The sequence below is a fragment of the Acomys russatus genome, chromosome 8 (assembly GCF_903995435.1).
Source record: "Acomys russatus chromosome 8, mAcoRus1.1, whole genome shotgun sequence".
Taxonomy (NCBI): Eukaryota; Metazoa; Chordata; class Mammalia; order Rodentia; family Muridae; genus Acomys; species Acomys russatus.
Window position 1 is genome coordinate 977,563 of NC_067144.1, and position 15,552 is coordinate 993,114.

Here is a 15,552-nt window from a genome sequence, read left to right on the forward strand (position 1 = left end):
TTGAACTCAGGACCTCTGGAAGAGCAGTCAGTGCTCTTAACCGCTGAGCCATCTCTCCAGACCCCTACTTGTTATTTTTAATTGTGATGAATTGCATGATATAAAGCTTATCACTTGAAGCACTTTGGGATGTACAGTCTGGTAGTGTTGTAAGCAGTCACACTGTTGTGCTACAGTCCCAGAGATCTTTCATCCCGTAAAGCTGAAACTCTAGTCTATTAGACAGCTGCACTCGCAAGGGGGTGGGGTGTGGGGAGGGGAGACATCGATGAGGAGGACCAAGTGTCAAAAGAGTAGAATTTTGAAGGACATAGAATTTTCAAATTGAGAAGCAAAGTTGCTCAAAACCAGGCTGAGTATTGGCTATTGATTACCCAGGAACCCAGTGATACCCCATTGACAAGCAGGATGGAGGTACAGTGCGTTGGCCTGCACTGGCAGCCACCACTCTGGACCTATGTATACTGATGGTTATATTTTCACCATTTTAAAATCGATAGCTTCGGGTATAATTGTTTACACCAGTAATCCTAACTGTTTGGAAGTGAAGACGGGGATCATCAGTTTGAGGTCAACCTGGGCTATTTTTCATGTTTCTCCTACCCTCTTCCTTCTCAAAAAAGCCATCAAGAAAGGTGATAGGCTCATGCCTATAATCCCAGCACTTGGGAGGTAGAGGTGGGATGACCAAGAGTTCACACCCACCTTTGGCTAAATGAGACTGTCAAGAAACAACAAAAATAAACTAATAAAATTGAGTCTGACTTATAACATCCCTTTAGAAAGTTGATTCTTTGTAAGTAGCATGTATTAAAAGTAATTGGAGGTCTAATTAAAATACTGATTGTTGTGCAGGCAACATCTACAAGACTTCTTAGTCTGGGCTCGGGTAGGACCAAGAACTTAGATTTATAGCTAGTTCATAGAGATGACCTTCTAGGAAGCACTGCTTTATATCCTACAACTGTGCGTTTTCTTTTTATTGTTGTTTAAAGGGTACATTGGACTGGAGATACATAATTCTGTTTGCTAAGCATATTTACAATTTTTTCCATTTTAAAAGAAAATAGGGCCTAAGCATTTGCCTAGCAGTACAAAGTCCTGAGTATTCTCTATTGCACTACAAAATGTGTGTGTGTTTGTGTGTGTGTGTGTGTGTGTGTGTGTGTGTGTGTGTGTGTGTGTGTGTGTGTTTAATCTTAACATTATATTGAAGCTGGGTGTGGTAGCCAACATTTATAATCCCCATACTTGGGAAGCAGGCAGCTCTGTAAGAGTTCACCTATTATAACTTGATTACATTCTAAATAAATATGCCTTTTAGATATGTCAGTATGGTAGAATTGCATTTCAGATTTCTAAACTCTTGGTTGGGAATGCATTGAATGTTGGATAGTATGCTGATAACAATATGCTCTCTGTGTGTAGGGGATTTCCACGTTTGACATCATTGTGTTTATTGGATCTGGTCAAGTGGCTTTTAGCTCACTGTGGAAGGCCTCAGACAGAATGTCGACACAAGTCTATAGAACTCTTTTATAAATTTGTTCCTCTATTGCCAGGTATGCCCTTTCTTTTCTTTTCTTTTTATAAATTATTAAAGCAGGGAAGGGATTAGCACATGTAGAAGTCAAAGGACATCTTTGGGTGAGTTCCGTAGTTCAGACTCATTGGCGGGCTTATGGAGCAGTTGCCTTCATCTGCTGGGTCGTCTTGTTGGTCCAATGTCTTATTAACATTCCACCAGAATGATTGGCTTTGTCTTTGCCAGTTTGCAGTTGCAGACTAATTAAGGACATGATTAATGTTACAAATAACATTTCCTTCCTCCTCCCTTCCCAGTCTCCTTTCCTCCTCTTCCTCACCTCATCCTCCCACCCTCATTTTGCTCTGTAACTTAGAATCCTCCTGCCTCATCTTTCAGAGTATTGGGATGACAAGTGTGCCCCACACTATTATGTTTCTAATAAATTTAAAAGTAAGTATCATGTGGAGAGCTGGCTCAGGTTAAGAGCAATGGCTGCTTTTCCAGAGAACTCCAGGTTCAGTCTCCACCACTCACGTGGTAACTGACCACCGTCTGCAGCTCCAGTTCCAGAGGCTCTGATGCCCATACATACATATAGGGAAAACATCTATATACAAATTAGAATAAAATAAGTCTTTGTAAAGGTAAGTATGTCCCATATTCATTTTAGGTTTATATGACAAATGATACATTATAAATATGTTTTTTAAAGATTTGTGATAGGACAGAAAAAATACCATCTTGATATTATGAAATGATACAGAAGTAAATTTGGAATTCTTCACTATCATTTTTATTTTACCACAGTTTTGCTTTTTCTGCCTCATTTAAATAGAAAAGAAGAGTTGATTTGCCATAGCAACTAATAAAACTTGGTAGATATTCTAAATACTGTATGTTGGAGACATATTCCAAGATAGAGTACGTGTTTAATATGTTTTAATCTTGTCTTTTAGGCAACAAATCCCCTTCTCTATGGGTGAAAGATCTTACAAAAGTGGAAGGTATTTCTTTTCTCATAAACACATTTGAAGGAGCAGTTAGCGGCGGTGACCAGCCAGCAGGCATTCTTGCTCAGCCAACCCTCCTCCACCTGCAAGGACCGGTCAGCCTGCGAGCAGTACTGCAGTGGCTGGACTTGCTCCTGGCAGCACTGGAGTGCTACAACACGTTCATCGAGGAGAAGACTGTGGATGTGCAAGAGGTCCTGGGTAGGTGAAGTGTGCTCTAAGATCGCATCTGCTGATTCTGCACGGTGTATTCCAGATAGGCTGCATACTGATGTCAAAATAACACTAACAAGCACTCGGAGACAGGCTGTGAGTGCTAGGCTAGACTTATCTACAGAAACAGTACCAGGCAGCCACTGCTACATGGTGAGATGTATGTAGAAAATAAATTAAAATAGTACTAACAGAGTTGCTAACAGACACTAGCTACTTAGTGCTATGGGAAAGAATTTAGTACTGATTTTGTACCACTGAACTATATACCAGTCTCTTTTCTTTATGTTCTCTTTTGTGTTAACCAGCTTTCTATTCCTTTGACAAAAAAAAAAAAAAAAAAAAAAAAAGCTGAGGTAATTAGCTTAAGCTGGAAGGTTGATTTTGAGTCACAGGCTGGGAGGATTCAGTCCATGATTGGCTTTGTTGCTTTTGGCCTATGGTTTGGCGTGTAGTAGTGGAAGCTGTTCACCTCATGGCAGTCAGGGAGCAAAGTGAGTAAGAAGTGGTGCCATAGTCTCAATGTCCCCTAAGGAAAACATCTCCAGTCACTTGGCTCTTCCAGCACAACCCTCTGAAGGTTTCTCCTCCTCCTAGCAACGCTCTCCATCACTAGTTGATACAGTTGTATGGAACCCCTGTCATACGATTTGTTTTTGAGTAAAATGTTATGTAGTTCATTACTCTAAGAAATATTTGTTTGAAAAAATAGTTGTATAACTGATTAACTCTTATATACCCCTCCACTCCATTTAACAGATTCTCAGTGATGAATTGTTGTTCTACAGCAATGGATTGTTGTAATGAAGGCTGTTTTAGTGTTTAGAGTATAATCTTTGATTATGCTCTTGCCAGACTTACTCTTAATCCTACCTGCACAAGCCCTTCTCCCCCATTACCTCTGTTCTCTGGGAATCCACCTCTCGGTTCAGGCCCAGGGCCACCCCAGCATTTTTCAACTGCCCCTTGCAACTTTTCTTCCTAGATTTTCTATTTCTTTGTGTCATGCACCAACCCACAGCAACAATCTACCAGGGCTGCAAATCCAGAGTCAGCAACAGCAACAACTCACCCAACAAGGAGAAAATGAGATCCTTACCCCAAGAGACACCTCAAACATCATCTAGATCACTATATCCCAGTGCAAAAATATAGACATGTACAGACAAGACAGTGTGCCTCTTTCAGAAGCCAGCAACCCTATTGGAATAAGCCCTGAAAATGCAGTTTAGCTGAAGCACAAGACAAGGACTTCAAAATAGCAATTGTGACTATGTTTGAGAATCGTAAAGAGGGCTTTCTGTCCACCATTGCAAATTCCCCCATCTGATCCTCAGCTCTGACGATGCCTACCTTTAACCTTTACATCCATTCCCTGTGGATTCCAAGGATCTTCTCTGCACATCGAGCCTTCTTCCCTCAGCCTACCCCTCTGTGACAGCTGCCAGTACCTGGAGGCACTCTCTGCCTTGGAACCCACTGGCCATGCTGGCGTGGAAATCAAGTGGGAATCTCGTCTTCCATTTCACATTTTCTAGTCTCATCTTTAGCCCTGCAGCACACCACTTGCGGGGGCCTGCCCTCTTGTCTTAGGATTTTATTGCTGTGAAGAGCCATCATGACCAAAGCTAATCTCATAAAGGAGAACATTTAATTGGGGTTGGCTCAATGTTTCAGAGGTGTAGTCCATTATCATCATGGCAGGAAGCATGGTAGCATATAGGCAGACATAGTGTTTGAGACGAAGCTGACAGTTTTACATTTTGATCCATAGAAAGCAGGAATAAACATCAAGTTGAGCTTCTGAGACCTCGCTATGGCAACCATTCCTATTCAAACCATCACATCTTCCTCTCTGACTCCAATGAGACTCTGTTGATCCTACTTCCTGTAGCCCCTTTCAGCACTCTCCCTCTCAGCCCATTCCCAATTCTTCGTGTCAGCCTCCAATCCCTAGAAACATGTTCTATTTGGTGTCCCCAGTGTTCAAACCAGACAGGGACTCTGAAGCACTCCCTACCAGACCGGCTACAATCACCACAGATGTCTAAGATCCAGAGAAGACAAAAGAAACCAAGAAATGAAAAACCCACCCAACAAAGACAACTCCAGAGATCAACATCTAGAACCAACAGTTATCCCAAACCTAGATGCCTAGACACCAGCTCAAAATCATGGTCATTAATACTCAAGATGATATGCCTCCACCAGAAGCCAGTAGCCCTACTGCAGTAGGCCTCGAGAAATGTAATACAGCTGAAGCAGAAGACTAGCACTTCAAAATAGTTATTATGAATATGCCCAAGGATTTCAATGAGAATATGAATAAATTCATTAATGAAGTCTGAAAACACAGTCAGCAGATTGAAATGATGAAAGTAGACATGAAGCTAGACATAGAATCTCCCACACACTCACACACACACACACACACACACACACACACACACCCCAAAATGAGCTAAAACTGGAAATGAAAATTTTAGGAAGTCAAGACAAACTTAGAGATAAGCCTCACCAATATCATACATAAGATGAACAAAAGAAGCTCAGGCATTGAAGACAAGATTGAAGAAATTAATCTGTCAATTAAAGAAAGCATTAAATATAAAAAAAAAAAAAACAGGGGGCTGGAGAGATGGCTCAGAGGTTAGGAGCACTGACTGCTCTTCCAGAGGTCCTGAGTTCAATTCCCAGCAACCACATGGTGGCTCACAACCATCTATAATGTGATCTGATGCATACTGTATACATAATAAATAAATCTTAAAAAAAAACAAAAACAGGAATAATACAATGCATTTTTAAAAAAACATACAGGCACAAAACACACAGGAAATCTGAGACACTGTGGAAAGACCAAAGACCAAATCTGTATATAACAGGAATGTAGCAAGAAGAAGAAGAGGAAACTCAAATCAAACGCACAGAAAATATCTTCAACAAAATCAGAGGAAAATTTCCCTCACTTAAAGAAGGTGCCTATCAAGGTACGTGAAGCATACAGAGCCCCAAGTAGATTGAATCAGAAAAGACGTTTTCCACAATATATAATATTCACAACACTAAATGTACAGAACAAAGAAAGCATATTAAAAGCTGCAAGGGAAAAAGACCAAATAAAGGCCTGGATGAATGTCCTCCAAATGTCAAGAGATCATGGATACCATCCCAGGCCACTATATCCAGCAAACCTTTCAGTCATAATAGATGTAGAAAAAAAACATTCCACAATAAAACCAAATATAAGTAGTATCTATATACAAATTTAGCTCTATGGGAGGCAAACTTCAGTCAGAAAACGTTAACTACAAAACATAATGAATAAATAATTCCAGACCAGCAGATCAAAAGAGGGCGGAAAAACCCATACCATAACAACAAAGTAAAAGGAATCAACAAACAAACAAAAGCTCATTGATAACTCTTAACATGAGTGGTCGCAGTTCCCCAATTAAAAAAAACACAGACTAACAGAAGGGGTTTGAAAATAGAATCCATACTTCTGCTGCATCCAAGAAACATACTTTAACCTCAACGATAGATTTGGGAGGGGCATGGTCTCTGAAAACAGGACAACCAGCAAAGTGTCAAGCCGCATGGGGCAAGAAGAAAGTCTTGACTTCAGTATGACTCAGTAGCTGATGTTGGCTCAAACTTTGAAAGTCCGACAACAGGCAGTTTATTTTAGGCATATTTTAAATACAGTACAATTTACTAAAAAGTGTCTTGGTGTAACACAACCCCATGGGTTTAGTAAAACAACATATAATTACAATGAATTATTTTCAAAGGACATGTCCCTTTTTTCATAAAGATAGGTCCTATAGATAGACTGCATGTGTCAGCTAAGGGCCTGGGGAAGATCTTGTATGGTGTGGTCCTACAGATAGCTCAAAGGTCACTAAGCTATTAGCCACTTCCTGTGCTTTTGATAAGAGTCTGGGGGAACCAGGTGTGTCCTCAGTCATACAGATAGTGCTGAGGTTATTCCGCTATTAACCACGCCCATTACCAGCCTTTTGGGCATAAATAAGTTATACATCTCTTCCTTTGAAGAGACAACCCTGTCTCTAGTGCTTATGTGTGAGCAGAAAGACCTTGTGCCCTCCACAGATAAACAGGTAAATGGATGGAAAAAATATTACAAGCAAATAGACCCAAGAAGCAAGCATATGTGGCCATTTTAATATCTGACGAAGTAGACTTTAAACCAAAACTAGTCAGAAGAAATAGGGACGGACACTGTACCCATCAAAGGAAAAACATACCAAGATGATATTATAATTCTAAATATTAATACACCAAGGCCACTCAAGTTAGAAACCAAAACACCACAACAGCTAAAATCACATACCGACAGTGAGTGACTTTAATACCCAACTTGCCAATAGACAAGTCATCCAGACAAAACCTAAACAGAAATGCTGGACCAGTTTATGGAACTTCCTCCAAAACTAACCACATACTTGAAGATAAAGCAAGTCTCAACAGATACAAGAAAATTGAATTACCCTGCATCCTGTCTGACCACCATAGATTAAAGCTGAATATCAACATCAATAAAAAGTATAAAAAGCTCATGGAAACTGAGCAACTCACTTCTGAATGAAAATAAGTCCAGCCAGAAATTAAGAAATTAGAAACATTTTTGAGTTGAGTGAAAATAAAACAGAACATAACCAAATTGTGGCACATAATGCAGGTGGGTCTATGAGGCATGTTCATAGCTCTAAATGCCTACATAAAAGAACTGGAGATATTTCATACTAATAACTTAAAAGTATACTGGAAAGCTCTAGAACAAAAAGAAGAAAATCACATCCCAAAGGAATAGATGGGAAGTAGTAGTCAAAATTAGTGCTAAATTCAATAGAATAGAAACAAAACACTACAAAGAATCAATGAAGAGTTGATTCTTTGAGAAAACTAGTAATAAATCCTTAAAGATAAGATCAAGATCAGTAAAATTAGAGATGAAAAGAAGGATGTAACAACAGCAAGGAAATCCAGAGGGTCATAAGGATACAATTTAAAAATCTGTATTTCACCAAATTGAAAATCTAATAGAATTGGTATATACCACCCACCAAAGTTAAATCAAAATCAAATAAGCAATTCAGACAGATCTATAACTCATAGTAAAGTAGAAGCTGTAATTAAGTCTCCTAACCAAAAACAGTTTAGGGCCAGATGAAGTCAGTGCAGAATTCAAAGACTTTCAAAAAAGTATTAATGCCAATACCCCTCAAATTATTCCACAAAATAGAAAGAGAAGGTATTTATTTTGTTTTATGAAGCCATAATTACCCAGGTACTTAAACCATGTGAAGACTCGACAGAGAATGAGAATTACAGATTCAGTTCCCCCAATGAACATAGATGCAAATATTCTCAATAAAATGCTTGCAAACCAAATCTAAGAACACACCAAAGGAGCACCTACTATGACTAAGTAAGCATCATTCCAGAGATGCAGAGATTGTTGAACATCTGTAAATTGATCAACGTAACCTACCATATAAGAGATCGAAAGGACGAAAACTACATGATCATCCCATTAAATGATGATAAGGCCTTTGGCAGAAATCCAACCCCGTTCATGATAAAAGTACTGGAGAAACTGGGAATACAAGGGACCTACCTAAACATAGTAAAAGCAGTTCGCAGCTAGCCCACATCAGCCGTCATCAGCCTAATGGAGAGAAGTTCAAGGTGTTCTCACTACGTGTAGATTTCGGTAGAGCTATAATAGGGTAACTGAGGGATAGATCAAGAGGATACCAATCGGAAAGGAAGGACTCAAAGTATAGTTATTTGCAGATAGGATTTTACACATAAAAGATCATAAAAACTCTACCAGGAAACTTGTGCAGCTGATAATTAGTTTCAGCAAAGTAGCAGGATTCCAAATTAACAGAAAATTAGTAGTGACAGACAAAGAATGAAACCAGGGAAGAAATACCTTTCTCGGTAGCCTCAAAAATTATAAAATATCGTGGGGTAACTTCTCCGTATTTGCTGAGATTTACAGCTCACCTTCCCAGCTGTCTCTCAAATTCTAATTCAGTTGTCCTACAGCTTAAACGAAAGGAGAGAGGGAAAAGAAAAGACAACGGATCTCTCGGTCATTGGCTTGTTTTCTCTGTGAACATGTGTCCTATTTAACACCGTTCCCTTTTCCGGGGCTGACGTCTGAAGGGTGTTATTTCTTGGGTAGTGAACTATGAGAAGAGTGGAGCAATGTGATTGGGAGAATCATGTGGGACAGCGTGTGGTGGGGAAGGAGACAGCTTGGTTTTGTTTAGACAACGTGGAGTTGAGCTAGAGAGTGTTTCTGTTCAAAATTTGAACTAAGAAGCTAAGAAATAGGTGCTACTTTATTCCTCTTTTCTTGAACTTTTTCTTTGAAAAACGCTATTGTTTTTGTTGAGGGTATGTTATCACTTGAATTTCAAAAAGAAACTGTACATTAATTTAAATAGAGTTAGGAAGAAATAGACACTAATATTTTACTGCTGTTATTCCTAGGTACTGAAGCACAGTCTTCACTTTTGAAATCAGTGGCTTTCTTTTTAGAAAGCATAGCAACATACGATGCCAGAGCAGTGGAACAGCGCTTTGGCACTGGGGTGACTGGCCCTCCCAGCCTACAAGAGGAAGAACAATACAACTACAGCAAATGCACAGTCTTGGTGCGGATTGTGGAATTTACCACAACCCTTCTCAACAGCTTTCCAGAAGTGTGCAAGGTTGGGTCTCACCTGCTCTGTTAATGAGATTAGAACTTTATAATGGCAAATGGTTTAAGTTTCTCTTAGGTCAGAGATTTTCCACCTGTGGATCGAGACCCCTTTGGCAAACGTCTATATCCCATAATATTTATATTGTGATTCAAAATTTATCAAGTTATCAGTTATCAAGTAGGAATGAAAATGTTATGATTGGAGGTCAACACAACATGAAGAACTGTATTAAAGGGTCATATTAGAACGGTTGTGAAACACTGCCTTAGATCATTAGCCATGATGGAGAGACATCAAGTCACACTGAAATGCCATCTTAGCCCAGTTCAAATAGTTATCATCAAGAAACCAAACAGTAACAAATACTGCTGAAGGTGAGAGGAAAAGGAACTCAAGTGCTGCTTTGGGGAGTCGGGCCTGAGGGTGTAGTTCAGTGGGAGACTGCTTGCTTGCTTGCTTGCTGTGTGTAAGCCATGGATTCCACCCCTAGTCTCTATTTTCAATAAAAATAGGATCATAAATTAGCCCAAGCACTGTGGAAATCAGTATGGATATTCCTCAAAAACTAAAAGTGGAATCATTAAATATGACCCAAGCATACCATTCTCGTCATAGACCTAAAGGAGTCAGAAGCAGCGTAGAAATACCTATATAGCCATTTAGTATTTGTTTGTTTTTGAGACAAATGAAATTGTAACTATGGCTGGCTGGGACTTACTGTGTTAACCAGGGTGGCCTGGAATTCACAGATTCACCTGCCGCTGCCTCCCGAGTGCTGTGATTAAAGGTTTGTGTCTGGCTATTCCCACATTTATTGCAGTAGTGTTCGCAATAGCAAGCTAGGGAATCAACTTAGGTGCCATTAATGGATGAATGGATAATGAATCTATGTGCCCATATGCCCAATGGAATACTGTTCTTCAGCCATAAAGAATAATGAAACACAATGTACTGGAGAATAAATGAAGGTAGATGCCATGTTAAGGGAAGTCAGCCAGACCCAGGCAAGCACCACATCTTCTGTCATGTGTGGCCTAGGGAGGACATGAAAGTAGAGGGGTGCAGGATGAGGAGAGAAGGGGACACAGTCAGTAATGGGGAGTCCGACTGCATCAAAATGTGCTACATGCATGAATGATACTGTCACAATAAAACCCATTACTAGGTAAAATTATTATTTTAATAATTTTGGGGGAGTAGCTTGGCTCCTCTGAGACTTTCCATTACAGGAAATTATTCTTACTTACTTTAATTGATGAATAAAAGTTTTTTGTATTTATGGTATACACCATGGTATTTTGATAGTGTGTGTGTGTGTGTGTGTGTGTGTGTGTGTGTGTGTGTGTGTATATATATATTCCCATATACATCTCTATTCCCATATACATTACCCTGTATGTGAGAACACTTCGAGTATAGTCATAGCAGTATGTATTGTTTAACTATAGTTACCATAATATACATCTGTTTTTGAAAATAAATGCTGAACATTTCTAACCTTAAAGTCAAAAATCTGAAATGTTCCAAAACTTGCATGTCAAATATTTTTGGTTTTGGAGAATTTTGGTTTTTAGCTTTTCAGAGTAGTGATGCTTATGTGGTAGAATCTATCAAGCTATTCTAAAATTTAGAAAATAAGTGAAATCTGAAATCCTTTTGGTTTCAAGCATTTTTATAATCTGCAACTGTTTTGAGAGAGTCTGCCAAATTCGGTTATTATTGTGAATATGCCTAGCCTGTGGACCTTGTTTAACTGTGATGAAAGAGACTACCATTTACGAAGTACTCTTGGGGCTGGAGAGATGGCTCAGTGGTTAGGAACACTGACTGCTCTTCCAGAGGTACTGAGTTCAGTTCCCAGCACCCACATGGTGGCTCACAACCATCTATAATGTGATCTGGTGCCGTCTTCTGGTGGGCAGGTGTATGTGCAGGCAGAGCACTGTATACATAATAACAAATAAATCTCTAAAAACAAAAACAAGTATTCTTACTTCAGTCTGCCTTTTGTATTATAGCTCCTGGACAAGGACTTGTGTAACATATACCTTATGAAGGTCTTAGTGCAAATGCTCTGCGAGCCCCTGAGCATAGGCTTCAACACTGGCGACTTGCAGGTTATGAGCCATCTCCCCAGCATTTGTGTGAACCTGCTGAAAGCACTAAGGAAGTCCCCGTACAGAGACATGCTGGAGACTCAGCTGAAGGAGAAAGTGACAGTACAGAGGTGAGCACTCTGCCATGCTCACACTTGCTGTGACTTAATGTCCTCACACATCCAGTGTTTCTGACATCCACGTGCACAGCTGCAAAATCCTCAAGTAAAGCACTTGCCAGTGTGTGCGGGTGTGCGAGTGTGTGTGTATGAGTGTGTATGTGTGCACATGAGTGAATGTATGTGTGTGAGTGTGTGCCTGTATGTGCATGCATATGAGTGCATGTGTGTGCATGTGCATGTGTGAGAGTGTGTTGCGTGCATGTGTGTGTATATGTGTGTGCATGTGCGCGCGTGAACACGCACACATGCATAAATGATCTCATGCTTTTGGAAATTCTGAGCTTCACTAATTCATTCTCTGCATGTAGTATGGGAGAAGAGAAAATGTGCTTAGCACTACACTTGCTTTCTGTGCCTGATTTGTCTGTGAGCCTTTTTCTGGTGTTACCTTTGTGTGTTTCCAGGACTGTATTAATAGTTTGAGGGACAGGTAATTAGTGAATTTGTAACCACACTCACAATTCCTTAGTGTATTCATACCGGGTTTCTGTTTTTCTCATGGCCAGTGTTGAAGAGCTTTGTGCCATTAATTTGTGTAGCTCTGATACTCACCAGAAGAGGACCAAGTTGTTGTCTGTCTTATCAGCCTGTAAACAGCTTCACAAAGCTGGTTTCTCTCATGTTATATCACCACCTCAGGTAACCATGATTAACTCATTTCTCTTAGATTTATTATATAATTTAATTATAGTAGTACAAATTGGTATTTAATTTTTGGGGGGCATTTAATTTATATTATTTGTTTAAAATATTTTATGTACAGACTATACTGAAGTAGAAATTACAGAACACTTTATTATATGATTTAATTATGGTAGTACAAATTGGTATTTAATTCATATTATTTGTTTAAAATATTTTATGTACAGAATATACTGAAGTAGAAATGACACTACTCTTACCGTGTCGGTGTTGTCTAGAATGTGAATAAGAAAGTAAAGAGTAAATGAAAGAGGAATAAAAGGCAGTTGAAGTTTTACTAACCTCAAGCATTTTAGGAACCAGTTGGTGTAGTGCCTGTATTAGGAAAGGCATACATGCAATCTGCAGCTTAAAAAACACAAAGCTGGCCTAGCGTTGTCCTAGGAAGTGGATATAGTCGTCCTTGTTAGCTAACACAGACTTTCTAGCTAAAAGAGAGACGTGTGTTTTTGTGTTAAACACCTTCTCTCACCAAGCACTTGATGTTGGTTTTTCCTTTAGTCTACAGCGTTGGATTGTTCCATTGGCGTGAGACTGCTCTCCTTGGTTTTTAAAGGCATTGCACCTACAGAGGAAAGGCAGTGCCTGCAGTCATTGGACCCCAGCTGCAAGAGCCTGGCCAATGGACTCCTGGAGTTGGCCTTTGCTTTTGGAGGACTGGTATGAAAAACAGCTGCATGCCACACTTCTTATTGAGTGACTTACACAACTTACTTATGGTGCATCTCCAAAAAGTGTAAAATTTAGTTAGTAAGGTCTTAGATGGACACGTACTATAATTGACTTACTGACTTTCTCTCTAAGACTGGCTTCTTTAGTAGTGCTTTTTTAAAAACAAAAAGTGAAAAATTTGAAATTGATGTTTTTGTCCAGCTTTGTTTCCAAAAGGACTTTAGGCAAAGAACATTTTTGTCAGTAACCTTAACCTGGGCTGGCATGTTTTTCCGCTGTCTTTGTCCGTTCTCAATGGTTGCAGGGACTCCGCACAGTATTCCTGAGGCACCCGAGGCAGCACAACCACCAAAGTCCTCACCACTCTCTGGACTGAGCAGAGGTGGCCTCAGATAAGCGACCTGCTGTAGCTGAGATCTGCAGCCCAGTGTGTGCCCGTTCCATTCCTCCCTCCTGTATCACTTCTCCCATCGCAGGCACCTCTTCTTTGTCTCCTTGATGTTCTCAGCTAAACGTCAGTTGTCCCTAACAATTTGTTCATGGTAGACTGTTCTCCGAGCAACAACAAAGTTGTTCTGGAAATTTGGAGGTTTCTCTCACAAAGTGAAACCTAGAGAATAGACATTAAATTAATGTTTAATTTAAACTTGAGTCCTAACCTCGCATATCAGACACACTTTAGAAGGCTCCTTTTAGACTTACCCGTGGACGCACGACCTCAGGGTTTTTCCCGGGGCAGATTTTCTGCTATGGTCTTCTTTCTTCCTTAGTGTGAGCACCTTGTGAGTTTGCTCCTGAATCCGGCACTGTTGTCTACACAATATTTGGGCAGTTCACAGAGGAACATCAGCTTCTCCCACGGGGAGTATTTCTATAGCTTGTTCTCAGAAGTAATCAACGGTGAGCTATTGAAAAACCTTGATGTTGCTGTATCAGAGCTCATGAAATCATCAGTAGATAATCCCCATATGGTAAGCACCTTTTCCTTTAAGTATTTGCTTGTCTAGTGCTTAAAAGGGTTTTTATGTTTCTGATGGTTTTTCTTAAGCCAGGTTGAAAGGTCTTGCTAATATATGAAAATAAAATTCATGGGAAGAAAACACAATCTTTATTAAGGTAGTAGGTGTTAGTAAATATTAAGACATCGGTTTCCCCCCCATTCCCTTAAATCTCTCAGCTTAACACTAGAGGATATAGCTTTGTAGAATACTGACTTGCCAGAATGTCCTGTGTGGAGCTTCCATACCTGCCATGTGCCTAGTAGTAGTTATTCCAACGTCACCTGTAGGCTGGTTCTCTCCGCTGCTGCCCACCTGTCTTGAGAGCACCTGTGCCTTTAGTGTCATGCTGTTTTCCTGCATGTTCTTGCCAAAACCCTCTTTGCTTCATCATAATAACCCTTTAGAGGGTGATATTTAATATATTTGCTTTTTGTTTGTATAACTTAGGAGATTATGTGGGTTGGTTTGGTTTTGGTTTTCATTTTATTTCATTTTATGACAGGGTCTTACTGTATAGACCTAGAGATCACATTGTAGACCAGACTGGCTTCAAACTTAACAGAGACCCTCCTGTCTCTGGCTCCATCTTTGCCTCTCAAGTGCTGGAATTAAGGGTGTGGGCTACCAAACATGGATTTTGAAATGTCATAGACCTAGGGGAGGGGAATAGGGTGAAAGCGGGAGGGAGGGAGGAATGGGAGGATACAAGTGATGGGAAAACAATTGAGTTGTAATCTGAATAAATTAATAAAATTAAAAAAAAAAAAAAGAAATGTCACGGTCTGTAGGTGGTCAAAAACTGAGCTGTTAGGTTTGGGGAGGTTTTGGCAGAAACTTAGAATTTTTATTATAAAGAGGATTTTAAATGAGCTGCATAGGTGCGTGGCTATCAGAGAATAGACAGTGTAAGGTCATTCCCATCAAGGACACAGGTCAGCCATGTTTTGTGGTAATTCCTTTCTCTTCCACGAAATTCTAGGATTGGAACTTCCATGACCTAATAGGATTTTCTTACCATTTAATTCTTGGTTGAAAAAAATAATAATTAAAACCTTAGTGTTCATGTACTTACTATATTTTAGAATGGAACTATATGCTTACGTACCAGCACAGTTTTACTTCATGATCGTATGGGCAGCAATCTTTTGTAGTCTAGCCATAAAGCATTGACTATATTGGCCAATGGAAATGTAGACTTGGACAAGATAAGTCGTTTTCTTTACATGCCAGACTAGGCTACATTACCCTTTGCTGTGGTTGGTGTTAGGGGGAGGGTACACTCTCCTGGTTTCTTACACAATTTTTTCAATGCTGGATTATCTTTTCATCTGTGGCCAGAAATGGGGAAATTCTATGCTTTATTCTCTAATGTAGCTAAAGAGAAGTAAGTTAATTCTAAGTT

At 39.7% G+C, this 15,552-nt stretch overlaps 1 protein-coding gene across 1 annotated transcript in view; it reads left to right on the forward strand.

Moving 5' to 3' along the window:
• The window catches only part of Prkdc (protein kinase, DNA-activated, catalytic subunit), a 181,501-nt gene that overhangs the window by 48,779 nt on the left and 117,170 nt on the right, over nt 1–15,552 (forward strand). The window contains exons 30-36 of the mRNA XM_051150565.1: nt 1,429–1,562; nt 2,485–2,739; nt 9,283–9,503; nt 11,516–11,724; nt 12,282–12,414; nt 12,979–13,137; nt 13,920–14,120. Coding sequence (XP_051006522.1) covers nt 1,429–1,562; nt 2,485–2,739; nt 9,283–9,503; nt 11,516–11,724; nt 12,282–12,414; nt 12,979–13,137; nt 13,920–14,120 — 1,312 coding nt within the window. The remainder of the gene's footprint in view (nt 1–1,428; nt 1,563–2,484; nt 2,740–9,282; nt 9,504–11,515; nt 11,725–12,281; nt 12,415–12,978; nt 13,138–13,919; nt 14,121–15,552) is intronic.